The sequence below is a fragment of the Eulemur rufifrons genome, chromosome 7 (genome assembly GCF_041146395.1).
Source record: "Eulemur rufifrons isolate Redbay chromosome 7, OSU_ERuf_1, whole genome shotgun sequence".
In the NCBI taxonomy this organism is placed as follows: domain Eukaryota; kingdom Metazoa; phylum Chordata; class Mammalia; order Primates; family Lemuridae; genus Eulemur; species Eulemur rufifrons.
In genome coordinates, this window is record NC_090989.1 from 173,524,239 (window position 1) to 173,540,395 (window position 16,157).

Here is a 16,157-nt window from a genome sequence, read left to right on the forward strand (position 1 = left end):
CCCAGCTACTCGGGAGGCTGAGACAGGAGGATCGCCTGAGCTCAGGAGTTTGAGGTTGCTGTGAGCTAGGCTGACGCCACGGCACTCACTCTAGCCTGGGCAACAGAGTGAGACTCTGTCTCAAAAAAAAAAAAAAAAAAAAAAATCCAAACAATAAGTAATAAAACTTAATCATCAATAATAAGTAACAAAAATAAACAAGCAGCTAAATACCCACCGTTTCCTCGGGCTGACAGAGCACATGCATCTCCTCCAGCCGCTCTCTGGCATATCCAAAGTCAGCTTGTTTCCAGAATATGTCCTCGGCTGACTCAAGAGTGTCTGTCCTATTTTCAAAGAAAAAGATTCTATGATTTTGTTTCTTTTTCCTTTTTCTGGACCTTGAACATTCTGTGCAAAGGTTAAACTGCTAGAAGTCTGTTATTATTTTAATTTTTGAAAAGTATACTATCATAGTTTTCCCAAAACTATCCCTGGCGACATGAAGTTACCAAAAATAAGTTATTCACAGACTTACTTTCTTATCATAAAAATAGGCAACAGAAATGTATGAAGTTAGGATCATCTGGAACTGCAGACAATGATGCATCCTTTTTTTTTTTTTTTTTGAGACAGAGTCTCACTCTGTTGCCCAGGCTAGAGTGAGTGCCGTGGTGTCAGCCTAGCTCACAGCAACCTCAAACTCCTGGGCTCAAGCAATCCTCCTGCCTCAGCCTCCCGAGTAGCTAGAACTACAGGCATGCGCCACCATGCCCGGCTAATTTTTCTATATGTATTTTTAGCTGTCCATATAATTTCTTTCCATTTATAGTGGAGACAGGGTCTCGCTCTTGCTCAGGCTGGTCTCGAACTCCTGAGCTCAAACAATCCACCTACCTCGGCCTCCCAGAGTGCTAGGATTACAGGCATGAGCCACTGCGCTCGGCCACATGCATCCTTAATTACTGTATTTTCTTTACAGCATTAACCTTGCATGTATTGGAAGTACTAATTATACTTAACCTCTCCCCAGGGGAAGAGGAAACTGTCCATTTGTCTTCTTAGCATACTCTGGGGGGGGCATATTTTCTATGGTTCAGACTGTCTTCTCCCTCTGACAGAGGAAATGACAGATATTCTTAATCCCAGTGTGAGACAGTCAAATTGAATTCATGACTCTATAAGCAAATTAATATCCAAAGGAATTACTATCTAAAACCAAAAGAGTCTAGCTGGGAATTAGGACATCAACAAACACTGCAGAGAAAGAAGAGGACTTAAAGAAGAAGAGGATATTCCATACGGAAACTTACCATCCCATGTCGACATAGCTGCAAACAGGGTAACCAAACCTGAACTCCGGTTTGCAGAATTTCTCATAACCCCAGCAGTGCTTCAGATTTTCTAAGTGTTTCTAGAACATAAAATGTGTACATTTAGGCTGCTTTCCCTTCCTCTGACATTTAGAGAAGACTCAGATTTTTCTATTAAGAAAACAAAATTTTTATAGAGCTTTCATGTTTACATTTAACAATATGTATTCTTGTAATAAAATAACTAGAGTAAATTCTAAGAAGCGTGGGCTCAGGGTTCTTAACAATTATACCTACTCGCCACCCAACCATGTCTGTCCCCTATCCAAAAATCTAGGCTTCACCTACACTACCAAAGAGCACTTCAATTAGAATTTCTTGAAGTAGCTTAAGAAACTGCCTGTCTTAGCAAGCAAACTGATTCTAAAATTCAATGCCTAAAAAGGCATATATTGATAAATTGGAATTTCTGTTACCCCCAAAAGAATCACAGCTAAATTGCATGCATCAGCAACTTTACCCATCAGTCAAGATCAGCCAGGACCACACAAGACAAGACAACTTCACCGCCCTTGGGAAAGGCACAGCTGCTGCTGGCCAGGGAGCTGAGAATGCCCTTCTACAAGGCCCCAGGGGCAATGCTGGGCGGCTTCCCAGGTCTGCTTTTCCATATGCTTCCTGTGCCAGCAGCATGGGAAAGGAAGTGTCTCACAATGCCCAGCTTTGATCTCTGAGGCCGTGGGAGACGTCTTAATGGGCTCCTATTTGAGGCTTTTCCAACTCCTCAAAGACACAAGGAAGGCCACAGTAACAGTGTTAATTACGTGGAAACAGAGGCTGAGGTGTTACTACTGAAATTAAGTGCTAAGTGACCCTCTAATGTGCAGTTTAAGAAAGAAGAGGTGTGAAATTCTTTACTTTTAACCAGGATGTTCTTTTCTGCATAACATCTCTTTTGCTTCATAAGTAGTACTGGCTGCCTACTTATTTTAGAAGTGATTTAGATTTGAAATTTCACTCTTGTGAATGGAATATAATTTTAGGCAAAGTGTAGTCACTTAGAAGTATTAAAGGAAACTCAAACAATGACGCACAGAGACAACCAGAAGTTAGAATTCTACCTTGAGTTTCAGGTTATAATGCAGAACCAGTAAGCCAGCCTAAATTGTATCCTTTTAAAAATAAATAAGAAGAAATAAGACCTACCTTATAAGGACACTGTGAGTCTTTCTTACAGATGGTGGCAATATGCCTATTGTTGTGCAAAAAGAAGGGAATGTGCTCCTCTGGCAAGCGGATGCCCGCATAGTTATACAGAGGTTCTCCAGCCTCAGGAGGAGTCTCATCTTGGCCACTCAGTGGGACTTCATACAGCAATACTCCAAAGACAAGCAGCATTAACATAGCAACCACCAAACCTAGAGATCAAATTGAAAACATCTTAAGAAATTTCCTTTAAAAGTCAAAGAAAACAGACAAGAGCTAAGCATAATTAGTACTTTCCTACATCACTCAGTAATGTTCCTTTTTTAAACAAATATTTATTGAACACCTGCTATGTACCAGGCACCGTGTTAGGAGCCAGGTACACAGAAGTGAACAAAACAAGAACCTTGCCCTCATGGAGCTTATAACCTAGTACAATAATCACATATAAACAATCAAATAAATAAATGCCTTCAGATGTTGACAAGGGCTGTGAATCAAAAAAACCAGGGGCTAGCACTTTTTCTGTAAAGGAGAGATGGTAAATATCTCTGTGGCAACTACTGAACAATGCCTTTGCCCAGAAAGCAGCCATAGTCTATTGTAAAGGAATGGATGAGGCTGTGTTCCAATAAAACTTTATTTATAAAAATGGGGAGGGCCTTGATATAATCCAGTTTTCTGATGCCTGAAATAAAATAAGGTAATATGATAAACAACATAGCATGGCAATTAAGAACCTGAACTTTAAAAGCTCAACCACCTGGGTTTGAATCCCTGTGTGCAGCTTCCTAGCTGCATGACCTTGAGCAAGTTACTTAACATTTCTGCATCTAGCTTTCCCACCTGTAAAATGGAAATAATAATAAACCTTCCTCATAGAGCTGCTGGGAGTGAAATGAGTTAATTATCGGTAAAGTGTTTAGAAATGTAGCCAACACACACTAAATGCTGTGTAAGTGTTTACTAAATAACTGTTTACAGCCAAGTGGGGCAGAGAAGGGGCCTCATTCACATTTGAGCTGAGACATGAATGATGAGGAGTGAGGAAGTTGTGCCAGTAAGAGAGAAAAGGAGATGGATTGACTCTGAGCATGTGTATTCCTGCTGAATAAAAAATAATAATCACAATCAACAAGTGAGTGCACACTGTGAGCCAGGATGCAGCAATGAAGGGGCAGTGGTGGACTAAACTCCCTGCCCTTGTGAAGCTTACACTCTAGTAGGCATAATAATCACCTATAATAATAACTAAGAAACTCCAGGAGTGAAACCAAGCAGTCTGCTCCAAAGATTGTGCCCCTAAACTCTCCCCTGTCCTGTCTTAATGCTGCAAAAAAAGTAATAATGGTCATGAACCTTATTGCATTCCTAACTTACTCAGTAAGGGTTCAATCTCTTGGATCAGACTTCTCTTCTATATCCCAGACAATAATCACGTCATTCTCAGTTCACTTTAGCGGTATCTTTGCTCTTTTTTTTTTTAAGTCCTCTTTCCACTGGATGCCAAGCCGTGACACACACTGAGTGTTCCTCAGCAAGGCCTGCTGTTTATTGGGTCATACTAGCAAGCCAGCTTTCCAAATCAGCCTTCACCAACTATGGGCTATGATGAGGGGACCTTTAGCAACAAACTGCTATATTCAACCAAACTCAAGTTCCCAGGCCACAGGATCATAATTGAACAGTGGGGACACCAAGAAGAAACCTTTTCCCCTCTGGAGTAGTAAATACAGTGATTTTTTTTTTCATTTAGGTGGCTCCGAAGAGTGTGTTGATACCTGCCGTGAATCTGATATGAATTAATATTTTTCTTTTTCTTTTTTCTTTTTTTTAGATTCTGAAGCTGTAGAATTAATATTTTTTGTTGGGACTTTTTATATAAGAGTTAGTTGATAGCTATTTTATAAAATTTAAAAATACATATTAATAGCAACAATGACTCTACTTATAATTAAAATATTTACCTCTTTAATCCTCAGAACCACCCAGAAGCTTTTGTGATGTTTCAGGGCTCTAAAACATGTCAGAAATGAAACACATTACCTTAAAAGGATGCTACAGTACAATTTATCCTTCAGGTGATATTTTGAATTAAAGGCAATCTTAAGAGAGAAAATAACAAGATAACCCCTAATCGGCAGGCCTTGCTCATGATAGATACTCTTTCTTTTCCTTGATGACTATCATACTGCAAAAAGCAAAGTTACAGGCATGACCCCCAACACAGTCACCTAACAGACCAGATTCCAACGGTGAGCAGGAAGGAGGCCGCCCAGTTCATACAGGCATCCACAGGATACCCAGCGGGTCAAACACTCCCAGCAGCAAACAATGTTCCAGGTTCTGCAGTAATTCAGCTCCCTGAAGCTAGAGTGCTAGACTGGTGAGCCTTAAGGTTCACAGCCAGGCCAACCTATCCTTTGACTTTTCCTTCCCCTTGACTTTTCCTTCCCTTGTAATAAAGTCATTGTTATGACCAAGTCCTGACCTTTGGTTATTCAAGTCCATTGTCCTCCACTGAGCTCTGGCCCTAGACTCACCTATGCCTGGAGAAGTAACGCTTTGGCGATGGGAAAACTCTACAGACACATCAGAAACCTGGCTTCCGCTCCTGGCACGTACCCACTTGCACAAGGCGGATGAGGGTGGCTGCTGGTGCATGAAAGCACAACCCCGGGGCCTGGCAGACAGCTTCCCGGTGTTGGATCCTGCTGCAAGGCCCGCCGGGATGGGTGGAAGGCTTTGGGGCTACGCTACTTTTGCCTTCAGCACAAAGCTGCTGGGCTCATTCCACTCCTGTATCCTTGATTAGATTTCCACAGGCCCTAGAAGCTGGAGGTGAGGGAGAAAAAGAGGGAAAATTCTGAAAGATGATGAAATGTACATTACTCCGGTTATAGATATACTAAAAGCCCTGACTTCACCACTATGCAGTAAATCACTGTAACAAAATTACACTTGTACCCCAGAAATTTATACAAAAATAAATAAATAAATACATTTAAAAAAGAGTTGATGAGAGGTGAAGCTTGGGGTTGACGGGGACACAGCGGACAAGATGGGACAGTGCTCTGCGACAGAGCTTGGAGAAGTCTGAAGAAGGCAGTGGACAAATGAAAAGTTCAAGGCATCTGAGACTTAGAATGACTCCTAAATGGCTGGCCCCCACTTGTGCCATAAAGTCTCCCGGCGGGTACAAAGCAGGGCTCCGCTGCCTGAGACGTCTAGGGGGAGCCCCCCAGCTGTCTGCCGTAACTGCAGTCCCCGCACAAGGCGGCCGGGTCAGCAGCAAGCGCCCGGCTGCAGCTAAGATGCCGCGCTCGGGTTCGCGACCGCAGGCGCCGCCCGGGACTGCTTCGGGGCGCAGAGATCCCCGGGAGCCACCCGCCACCCGGGACCGCGGCGCGCCTGGGAGGGGCCTGGGGGAGCGGCTCTGTCCCGGCCTCTGCAACCGGGTCAACGCGGCGCGGGCCGGGGGGCCGGCGGGCTCCCGGGGACTCAGCGCGCCGGTGCCCGCACCGGGGAGGGGCCCGGGGCCCAGGAGAGCCGGGGCCGGGTTCCGACGCCCACCTCTCCGGCGCGCAGCGGGTGGGAAGGCGCGGGCGGAGGCGGTGGAGAGACTGCAGCCCTCCGGGAAGCCGCGCCGGCAGGCGTGCAACCGGCCCCGCGCGCCGGGGCGGGAGCGGCGCAGAGCGCGGCCGCGGCGGGAAGGGGAGCGGGCGAAGGCTCCGCGGATCGCGGGCGAGTCCCACCTGGAGCCGGGGAACCGGGGCTACGGAGGAGGAGGAGGAGGAGACGGCGGCTGCTCGGGAGGAGGGAGTCGTCATAACCGGCTATTGCCGCTCACCGGAAACCTCGGGCGCCAGAGCCGGGCCAGGGGGCGCCAAGGAGCAGCCGGGACACCTCGGCCCGCCGGCGCGGGGGCGGACCGGGGCCCCGTGGGGGCAGGACCCAGGGGCTACACCCGGGAAGACGAGGGCGCAGGGCGCGACCCAGACACCGCGGGGGCGGCGAGGAGGGGGCTGGGAGGGCACCAATCTGCTTTTCCTTACGTGCTCCAGCGAAGGGTAGTGTGGCAGCCTCTGACCCAGCTTCCCAACCAGAGCTACAGCGCCAAGCGGCATAGAGAAGCGGACCCCCCCATCTCGATCTCAGCAACACTCCCCTTGGGAGAATGCGGGCGCTTAGCGGACGTTAGGACAGGGTGGGCAAAAAACCTGACTCTGTTCCTCTCTTCTGCTTTGCACAGAGGCTAATTTTTACTGTTTACATACTGAGGGCAGAGGTTGCTGCCGTAACTTTCACATTTGAGGACTGAACGTAATTGACAGAAGACACTTTCCAGTGGTGAGGATATGTTGGAGTCCACACACATTGTAAAGTAGTATACTTTTACCTATCTGTAAACTCACCAAGTTCAAATGCTACTCTGTGGAGTTTAACTTTTATGGTTTTGTTATTTTATAATTATTTGAGTTATAATTGCTTGTTTATATTATCATAATTAACTGAACGCTTCTCTCCCACTGTCTTCAATTCTTGGCACCCTCAGTTCAATTAATAATAGTATTATGTCTAGAGCACGGCAGAGTTGACCATTAAATACCGACTCGAACTGATTAAAGGATGGGTGACACCGTCAAAATAAATACCGTCCTACTCAGACACAGGACGTCACCAGAATTAAGTAACGTGGATCATAAGGAAACAACACTTTGTTCCAAAGGCTTGCATGATTTTTAAATAATTTTTTAGATGCTGTTAAAAGAATTGTTACAGGTTCCATTAGTGACAAGGTAAATTAGGAATATTAAATGAAATTTTGTTTCAAATAGTAACAGCAAAAACATATGGTATTTAACATGTGCCAAGCATAATTCTAAAGCACTTTACAGCATTAATTCATTTATTCTTTATGTAAATAACACTTTGCTTTCAAGGAAACTACTACTCTTATTATTTTATACTTTGTTCACCCCATACCAGTAAGAGCAGTAATTTTTTTTTTCTTTTTTTTGGAGGCAGAGTCCCACTCTGTCACCCTGGCTAGAAGTGCCATGGCGTCAGCCTAGCTCACAGCAACCTCAAACTCCTGGGCTCAAGCAATCCTTCTGCCTCAGCCTCTCGAGTAGCTGGGACTACAGGCATGTGCCACCATGCCCGGCTAAATTTTTCTGTATATTTTTACTTGTCCAGCTAATTTCTTTCTATTTTTCAGTAGAGACGGGGTCTCGCTCTTGCTCAGGCAGGTATCGGACTCCTGAGCTCAAAGGATCGGCGGCCTCGGCCTCTCAGAGTGCTAGGATTACAGGTGTGAGCCACCACGCCCGCCAAGAACAGGAAATTTTAAAAATGCTTTCTCTGGCTGGGCACAGTGGCTCATGCCTATAATCCCAGCACTTTGGGAGGTTGAGGTGGGAGGATCCCAGGCGGGAGGAATACTTGAGGACAGGAGTTTCAGACCAGCCTGGGCAAAATAGCAAGACCTCATCTCTACAAAAATAAAATAATAGTAATAATAATGCTTTCTCAGCCTACATGCCACCAGCCTTTGTCATATACAAGAAATGTAGCTTTTCTGTTAGGTAATTAAAAGTGAATTGTAGTCATTTAAAATAAATTTTTAAACAAACATTTTGTATCAAAGTGATGTGTAATTAAAAACAAATATACGCTATGTAAATATAAACATATATATACATAATAAATGTAATACAAGAAAGGTTTCTAAAAATAGGCTAGTCTAATTGCAAGGATACACAAACCACCCAAATTGGAATGACATCTACATGGTGCTATTTTAAATGGCCATATACTGAGCGGTCATTCAGACTTACAGGAAACAAGATACGATCTTAAGAACATTAGATTGAGTTCTGCCTTACTGCAATAGCCATTCTCATCATAGAATTTCTCCCTAAAATATCAATGTTAAAATTTACTTTTAAACTTTCTTCCAGTTGACTCAAATGTCTCACCCAATAGGAGACTAATTGATTAAACTATGGTTTATCCATACAATGTAAAACTATGCAGGTGTAAAAAAGAATTGAGAAATATCTATATATACTGAAGGATATATTATTGAGTTGCTATCATTTATCTAAGAAAGAGGAGTACATATACACACACATATATTTACTTATTATTCTACAAATAGAATAACATTTAAAATGACTTCCTATAGGGGAAAGGAGGGAACATGGGTAGAGGGAACAAAGAAGACAACTTCTCAGGATATACACTTATAAAGATGTGACTTTGGAACCATGCAAATATATTACATTATAAAACAAAATTTAAAAAAAAAATCCTTCAAAATTTAAATAAAATGAAACTAAATGAATGTTATGCATTTGTGGCCTATCAGAGAAACTATCCCAAGTAACTTTGAAACATAATCTGTACATCCTAATGGGATGTATCCTCAGGACTAAAGTAGTTGCAAGAAAAACTACAGAGTGTTTTCCGCAACCAAATTGTTGGTGGCACTGCTGGTATTATGGGGTAAACCAAATAGGAGTAACGAAGATGGTATTAATATCTTTGAAGCTGAAATTTTTGACGTCATAGATGAAAGCCTGATCAGGTTATATAAACATATTGTAGTTCTGAATTTCAATTGGAGGTCTCAATATGAATTAATAATATATTTTATCTTTAGAAACAAATCTCTCCTACATGCTCCATTGAAAAGGGATAGAGGGAGTGTATATTCATGGCAACTTGAATCTATCCTCCTGGGTTGCAATCTTCAAGCCTGGCTCAAATAAATTCTCTTAATACTAATTTTGCCTCCGTTTCTTCCTTTTAGGTTGACATTTCTCTTCCTTATTTTTAAAAAAGAAGGCCTTCTATTAATCTTTTGTTCTCTTCCAAGATGCTGCTAGTAATCTCCCTAGGCTTGTGTATGTTTACTCTGAATACTTTTCTCTGTTCTCTTTCCCTGTTTTCCTTGTTCTCATAACCTTCTACTCTTCTTTCATATTTTGAAATTTTTTTTTTTTTTTTTTGCCCTTCTGCAACAAACAAACTCACTTAGGTAACATCCTGGTTTTGTTTGGGCACTTGCTATTTCTTACAGAATATGCATTTCCTGGATTTCCAATTAAGGGCAGTGGAAGAATCCCTGCCCAGAAGTCAGAGACCTGCAGAATCCCAGCTCAGTCACCAACTAGGTTATGAGACCGTGGACGAGACATTTACTGTGGCTTTTGTTGCCTTCTTTATAACATTACATATTGGAATTTAAAAAATCATTCTGTTCCTTATAGTTCTAAAATTTTAAAGGAATTTAGAATTCTACATTATTATATATATATTATTTATATACATTTTATATTCTATAAATTCTAAAAAGAATTAAAAGGAGTTGCCAGGCTTCCCTTTGGGATACTCAATTTTAAATTTTCTTTTTATAACAATTACTTTTTTGTTTTGTTTTTAGAGATAGGGTCTCACTCTGTCACCCAGGATAGAGTGTAGTGGCATGATCAGAGCTCACTGTAACCTGGGCTCAAGAGATCCTCCTGCCTCAATGTCTCAGTAGCTGGGACTACAAGCACATGCCACCTCACTTGGCTAATTTTTTACTTTTTGTAGAAACAGGGTCTTGGTATATTGCCCAGGCTGGTCTTGAACTCCTGGCCTCAAGTGATCCTCCTGCCCGTGCCTACCAAGGTGCTGGGATTACAGGTGTGAACCACCATGCTCAGCCCAATAATTACTTTTTAAAATTTCATTACACAAATATTTTTAAATAAATGCACAAAGGTAATCATATTCTATCAGGATTTTTTTGTGTACACTTTTTCCCCTTTATTTGTTTGATCTTCCTCTCACTCTCTTCCCCCTTCTACACTTACATCTGTTAACTAAAGGAAATGATGAAATTCATAAAAAAGAAAGAAAGAAAGAAAAGGCCTAGAAACAACGTACCTAGTAGCAAGAAGCATCCCTTGTACCCAGATGTGATCTCTATATACCGTTTCCCATTAAAAGAAACGTAAATTCCGTAGAAAAATGGATGATCTTGGGTCTGGGTGCAATGTACAAGATAAACTTGAAACATCTTACATCAGGAAACAGGGAAGCAATCAAAGGTTATTATGGTCGTATCAAAAGGACTCAGACATTTCCACCTAATGAAGTATTTTTGCCAAAAAATAATTGCCTTTAGATCTAAATATAGGAGGCAGAACACACTAAACAACCACAGGTATGCAATCAACAACATCCAGATGGCAGGAAATTCTACAGGACAAATGATCCAGTTTCTTCTACTAATAAGAAACTTTGTAGAAATTGTAAAAATTAAGAAAAAGACACTTTGGGAGGATCGCTTCAGGCCAGGAGTTTGAGAGCAGCCTGAGCAAGAGCAAGACCCTATCGCTACAAAAAATAGAAAGTTAGCAGGGCATGGTGACACACACCTGTAGGCCCAGCTACTTGGAAGGCTGAGGCAGGAGGATCGCTTGAGCCCAGGAGTTTGAGGTTGCAGTGAGCTATAATGACACCACTGCACTCTAGCCCAGGAGACAGAGCAAGAACCTTGTCTAAAAAATTAAAAAATAAAAAAATTAAGAAAAAGAGAAAGATGGAAGAGGAACCCAGAGATAAAAAGAGATTTAAGAGACAAATCAATTACAATGAGTAACTCTTATTTGGATCTTTTAAAGTTCATTCAAACAAATTAACTTTAAAAACTAATTTAAGACAACTGGGGAAATATTAATGTTGACTGGATATCCAATGATATTAGGAATTTTCTTAGGTGTGATAATGCCATTGTGATTTTCTAAAACCTTAAATATTAGAGATACATACATAAATGTGATAAGTCTAATCATGTCTGAAGTTTGCTTCAAAATAATCAGTTCAGGGTTAAAAGGGAAGCACAAAAGTGAGGTATAAATCAAATAAAATGGGCTGTAACTATTAAACACTGTTGAAGATGGTTAATGGGTGTATGTGCATACATAAGTACTTGTTCTCTCTACTTTTGTTATGTCTGAAATGTTGTATAATCAGAATTTTTACAATGCATTCAAGTTTGCTAAATGTGTTATAAGTTTGCTGCTCACATGTTGACATTTTGGATAGCTTATATAAGGGTGCTAGCAAAATGCTGAGCCATCAGCAGAATATAGTTTACTGGTTCTCTGATATATCCAACTGTTTCCATAATTAAAAGGTATTAAAGTTTTAAGTGAATAAAATTAGGCTAAAGTTGATCTTATGCTATAGTTGATATCCATGCTTATGATTTAACAGAAAAGCAGTAAGAAAAGTAGTACCATATGGTTAATAGTTCAAAGCATGGACTCTGGAGCCAAACTGCACAAATTAGAATCCCAGCTTTGCCACTCACTTCCCAAATGACCTTGAGCAAGTTACTTAACCTGTCTTCATGTTAAAAATCAGGGTGATAATGGTATCAACTTTAAAAGGCTGACTTGAAGATAAAGTGCAGGTAAACAATTCCTTCTCCAAAATTCTTGGGACTGTATGTGCAGAATAGGTATGCACACCAATTATTACCTTATACCCCCATTGAGCCCTGGGTTAACCACCCCAGAATCTCACACAATAGTTCTGCAGCAAAATGTAGGAGTATTCATACCAAGTGAGATAAAGACATAAATAGCCCCATGTCAGCGTAGATCAGGCTTTACCACCAAAGTACATTTGACAGCAAACGTATTTTTTAAAATGTGTTTTTTTAAAGTTTTCTGGATTTTAGGACAGTGGATATGGGAGTATGAGCCTATGTAAGTGAATTCCTTACACAGTGCTTGGCACAAAATAAGACTGTTTCCTACTAACATGACCACAGATTTTTGAGTATGTATTTTTAAATATTAAGATTGTAATTTTGAAGGAGAATGGGCATGCCATTGTATAAAAATGAAAGGGATACCTCTATCTACCATGCTTTGCCCGTTACTACCAGTAAAAGCAAGACGAACATTTAATACTAAACAAACAGAAAAATCTGCCTTTACTCGTTGCTTAATACTATTTGAGATTCTAAATATTAAATTTAGTTTACTTGGGAGTGGGGCAGTGTGCAGAACTCCAGATAGCTCTAAGAGTAAATTCTCTTTATCACATTTGTGGATTATTGAAGTATTTTTGTTTCTGTTTCATTTTGAAAAAAAATATTTAAGTATTAAGGAAGACAGACATTTAATTTCCATTCTATCTTATAAAAAGACCTTAATTTGCTAAAAGGTAAAATGCACTAGTATAAAGACAATAGCGTACAAGTACTTTTAAGGATCAAAGTTACAGAGCTCAATAATATAAACAATATGAACTCAGGAATAGAGGATAACTTATTTTATGTTATTACTTGAATACAGAAATGTTATAAGACTTTTAGAAGAATGTTTCAATATTAAGATTAAAAATTGATAAAAATTATCCTTATAGTAATTACCAGTCACATTAAGTAAATTCTTAGAATTATGTTTTCCAAAAACCTATCTTCGTTAGAAAAACTACAATTGGTATTAACAATATTCTTCATAGCTCAGAAAATGTGGGCTTATCCTTTTTCTTAAAATATGAATGCCAAAGTTATATAAGTTATAGTATCTTCATAAAACAATACGACCTTCATTCATTGCTATTGACCACTCTAAATTGTTTTAAAAATGAAATACATTATAACTATTTTAAAACCTTTATTAAATCAGACCCATGCTTATTAACATTATCTTTCATTTATAATTAAATTATAATATCAATCTGTATTTTAAATCATATTTTTAGCCCTTTACAAAATATATGATTAAAGTTTTTATAATTTAAAACTGACCTAGCACAGAAAAAATCAGATTTTTAATGAAAATGAAAAATTATGATACACTAGAACATAGACGTACATACACTAAACAGTAGTAAAACAAGATAAAGCATCTACACTCATTTTCTTTTCATGGCTATTTTCTAAATACTATAAGTCATATGCTTTTAATAGGCATTCAAATAAAACTTTCAATTAATAAATCAAATGCCAATTGGATCATGAGGAAAAAAATATCCTGAACATTCTTTTCATTTACTTAGCTGCAAATACTCATTTCCCTAGGTCAGAAATTATCCACATTTAGAATATCATAAATCACAAGATAGATATATTTGGTACATTCCACATGCTAAACACTGTACAACTGAAAGTTCTCAAAAATGAGGCAAAAGAAAGGTAAAAAATGGTAGTCTCAATTTAGCCTCCCAACAGTTGGAAAGATGCCTACAATCTGTGCTTAGTTGTCTATATTATAATCACCAAACAATTTTCACGCTTTTTACTTTTTTTATATTCTTGAAATTATCATTTGTAGTATCTTTGTTTTCTTTCAAGAATGGAAACATCTAATTGCAAACTATTTTCCTATCCATTTAAATATAAATATTATTTTACTATAATGGAATATGGATAAATTTCAATGACAAACAGCAAAATACAGCAACCAATATTCAATAAGTATTCTGCCACTTAACTGGAGGTTTTCAAGAAACTGATTCAGTACACCTTCTCAACTTACGAGATCTAAGTGTAATCAAAATAAGATCAGTGTGAATATCAGCTATTAATTTGTGGACAAAGAATAACATATGCTAATATATAGCCAGAAACTTAAATAGCTGTTTGTCATTTTTAAATAAATTGAAAACACTTTAAAATTTTAGTGAATTGATTTTATTAATGTTAATAAGGATTAAGAAAAAAGAATGTTTACTATTATGAAATTGAAACGTAGAGTTTTATTTCAATCTTTTCTCTGCAACTAAAGTTTTTTGTTTTTCTTTGTTGTTGTTTTTTTTTTTTTTACTAATGGGTATTTTAAAAGAACTATTTCATAATTCCTAAACTCCTAGTTTCAAACATTTGACAGAAATTTGCACTTAAGTTTCATATACAGTAACCCCCCACCCCTTATGGATAGTTTTGCTTTCTGTAGTTTCAGTTACCAATGGTCAACCACAGTCCGAATATAGGTGAGAACACAATACAATATTTTGAGAGTGAGAGACCACATTCACAGGACTTTTATTTCAGTATATGAGTATTGTTAAAATTCTTCTATTTTATTATTAGTTACTGTTGTGAACTTCTTACTGCACCTAATTTATAAATTAAACTTTTGTATATGAAAAAGCATAGTATACACAGGGTTTGGAACTATCCACGGTTTCAGGCATCCACCGGGGCTTTTGGAATATCTGTCCTGCAGATAAGGGGGAACTACTGTATTTTCTAATTCTGTACATTTCTTATTGCTTATCATTCTTGTCATTCTGTGCCTGAATATTTAAGAAATATGTCAAGCTGACAAAAAGCTATTAGACTGTTCACAAAAATATAGAAAATTAACTTTATGAATCTGGCTCACACTGAAAGAATATTTATTAATGCTACAAATCAGAAATCCAATGACAGAAATACTGTCTGGAATACAAGAAGAACAAAAATGAGGTCACTTGAATTGCCCTGAAAAGCTCTCCAAATTCTTCAAGATGGCTTACTTGTCACTATACTCTGGATGGAGTGTTTAAAATTTAACTAAAAATTAAATGAGTTTTTATTTGCAAATATAGGCAGTTAAATGACTTTCAATAACAAAATGTATCAAAATATTTCACAGGTCTAAAAAGCAGCCCCGTTAACATTTTAGCAAAATAACATTTGGAAGAAGGCATAGCTATTTTTTAAAGCTATTTCATGCCTTTGTTGTGTTTAAAGTTTCAAGAAAAAAATAAAATGATTAAGTCACACAGAATTATAAAATGCCAAATTCAAATTAACTCCCATAATTTTTCTATTTTGGTATGAATATTCTATAATATCACTCATTTTTAATCTGCCAAAAATATGGGTTTACAAAATGTGAACAAATAATTTTTAAGGAGTAAATTATGTTCAGATTTTTATTATTTTTGATTCATTTTATAGCGTAGTAAAACAACACCTCTTTAAAATCACTTAAATGTTATTGATGCTATCACAAAGTCACTGCTAGTAAATTGTTTCCACTATTCAATTATACCTAGATAACTTTAAATATGTACAGCTTTCTCTGGATAGGTACCAAGAGGTACCAAAGTTTGTACAGACTTAATTGTGAAACTTGGGTGAAATAAATTTTCAGACCAAAAAATTTTTATAAGTTTAAATTATTCACTCTTTAAATTTCAGACAATGTCAGTGAGACTTCTATTTCTAAAGGAAAAAAATTAGTTTAAGGCTGGGTGTGGTGGTATGCACCAGTAATCCCAGCTACCAGGGAGATTGAGGGGGGAAGATCACTTGAACCCAGGAGTTCGAGACCAGCCTGGGAAACATGGCAAGACTTTATCTCAAGAAAAAAAAAAAAGTTTAAAATTTAATAATCACAGTTTTAATAACTTTTTTAACACTTATTATACATTTTCATGAGCAGTAATTAAGACATGTTGAAAATTTAAATGTGAAAGATTTCAAAGTTTCAATGTTAGTATTACTCTTTAAATGTTCTCAGTATATACAAACATATAAATTATAGATACAATAGTTATATATCTACAATACATATATGAATACCACTCTCCTTCCTTAGCCATATTGATATGAGGATAAAGTAATAAATCTCTGCTATTCAAGGCAAAAAA

General features: G+C 38.4%; 1 protein-coding gene across 1 annotated transcript in view; it reads right to left on the reverse strand.

Annotated features, from left to right (window-relative positions):
- EOGT (EGF domain specific O-linked N-acetylglucosamine transferase) overlaps window positions 1–4,499 on the reverse strand; it is a 29,402-nt gene extending 24,903 nt beyond the window's left edge. The window contains exons 1-4 of the mRNA XM_069473785.1: window positions 4,466–4,499; window positions 2,499–2,710; window positions 1,293–1,393; window positions 218–326 (exon numbers count right to left, since the gene is read on the reverse strand). Of these exons, the coding sequence (XP_069329886.1) occupies window positions 218–326; window positions 1,293–1,393; window positions 2,499–2,696 (408 nt within the window). The 5' untranslated portion in view covers window positions 2,697–2,710; window positions 4,466–4,499. The remainder of the gene's footprint in view (window positions 1–217; window positions 327–1,292; window positions 1,394–2,498; window positions 2,711–4,465) is intronic.
- Window positions 4,500–16,157: the final 11,658 nt, after the last annotated feature.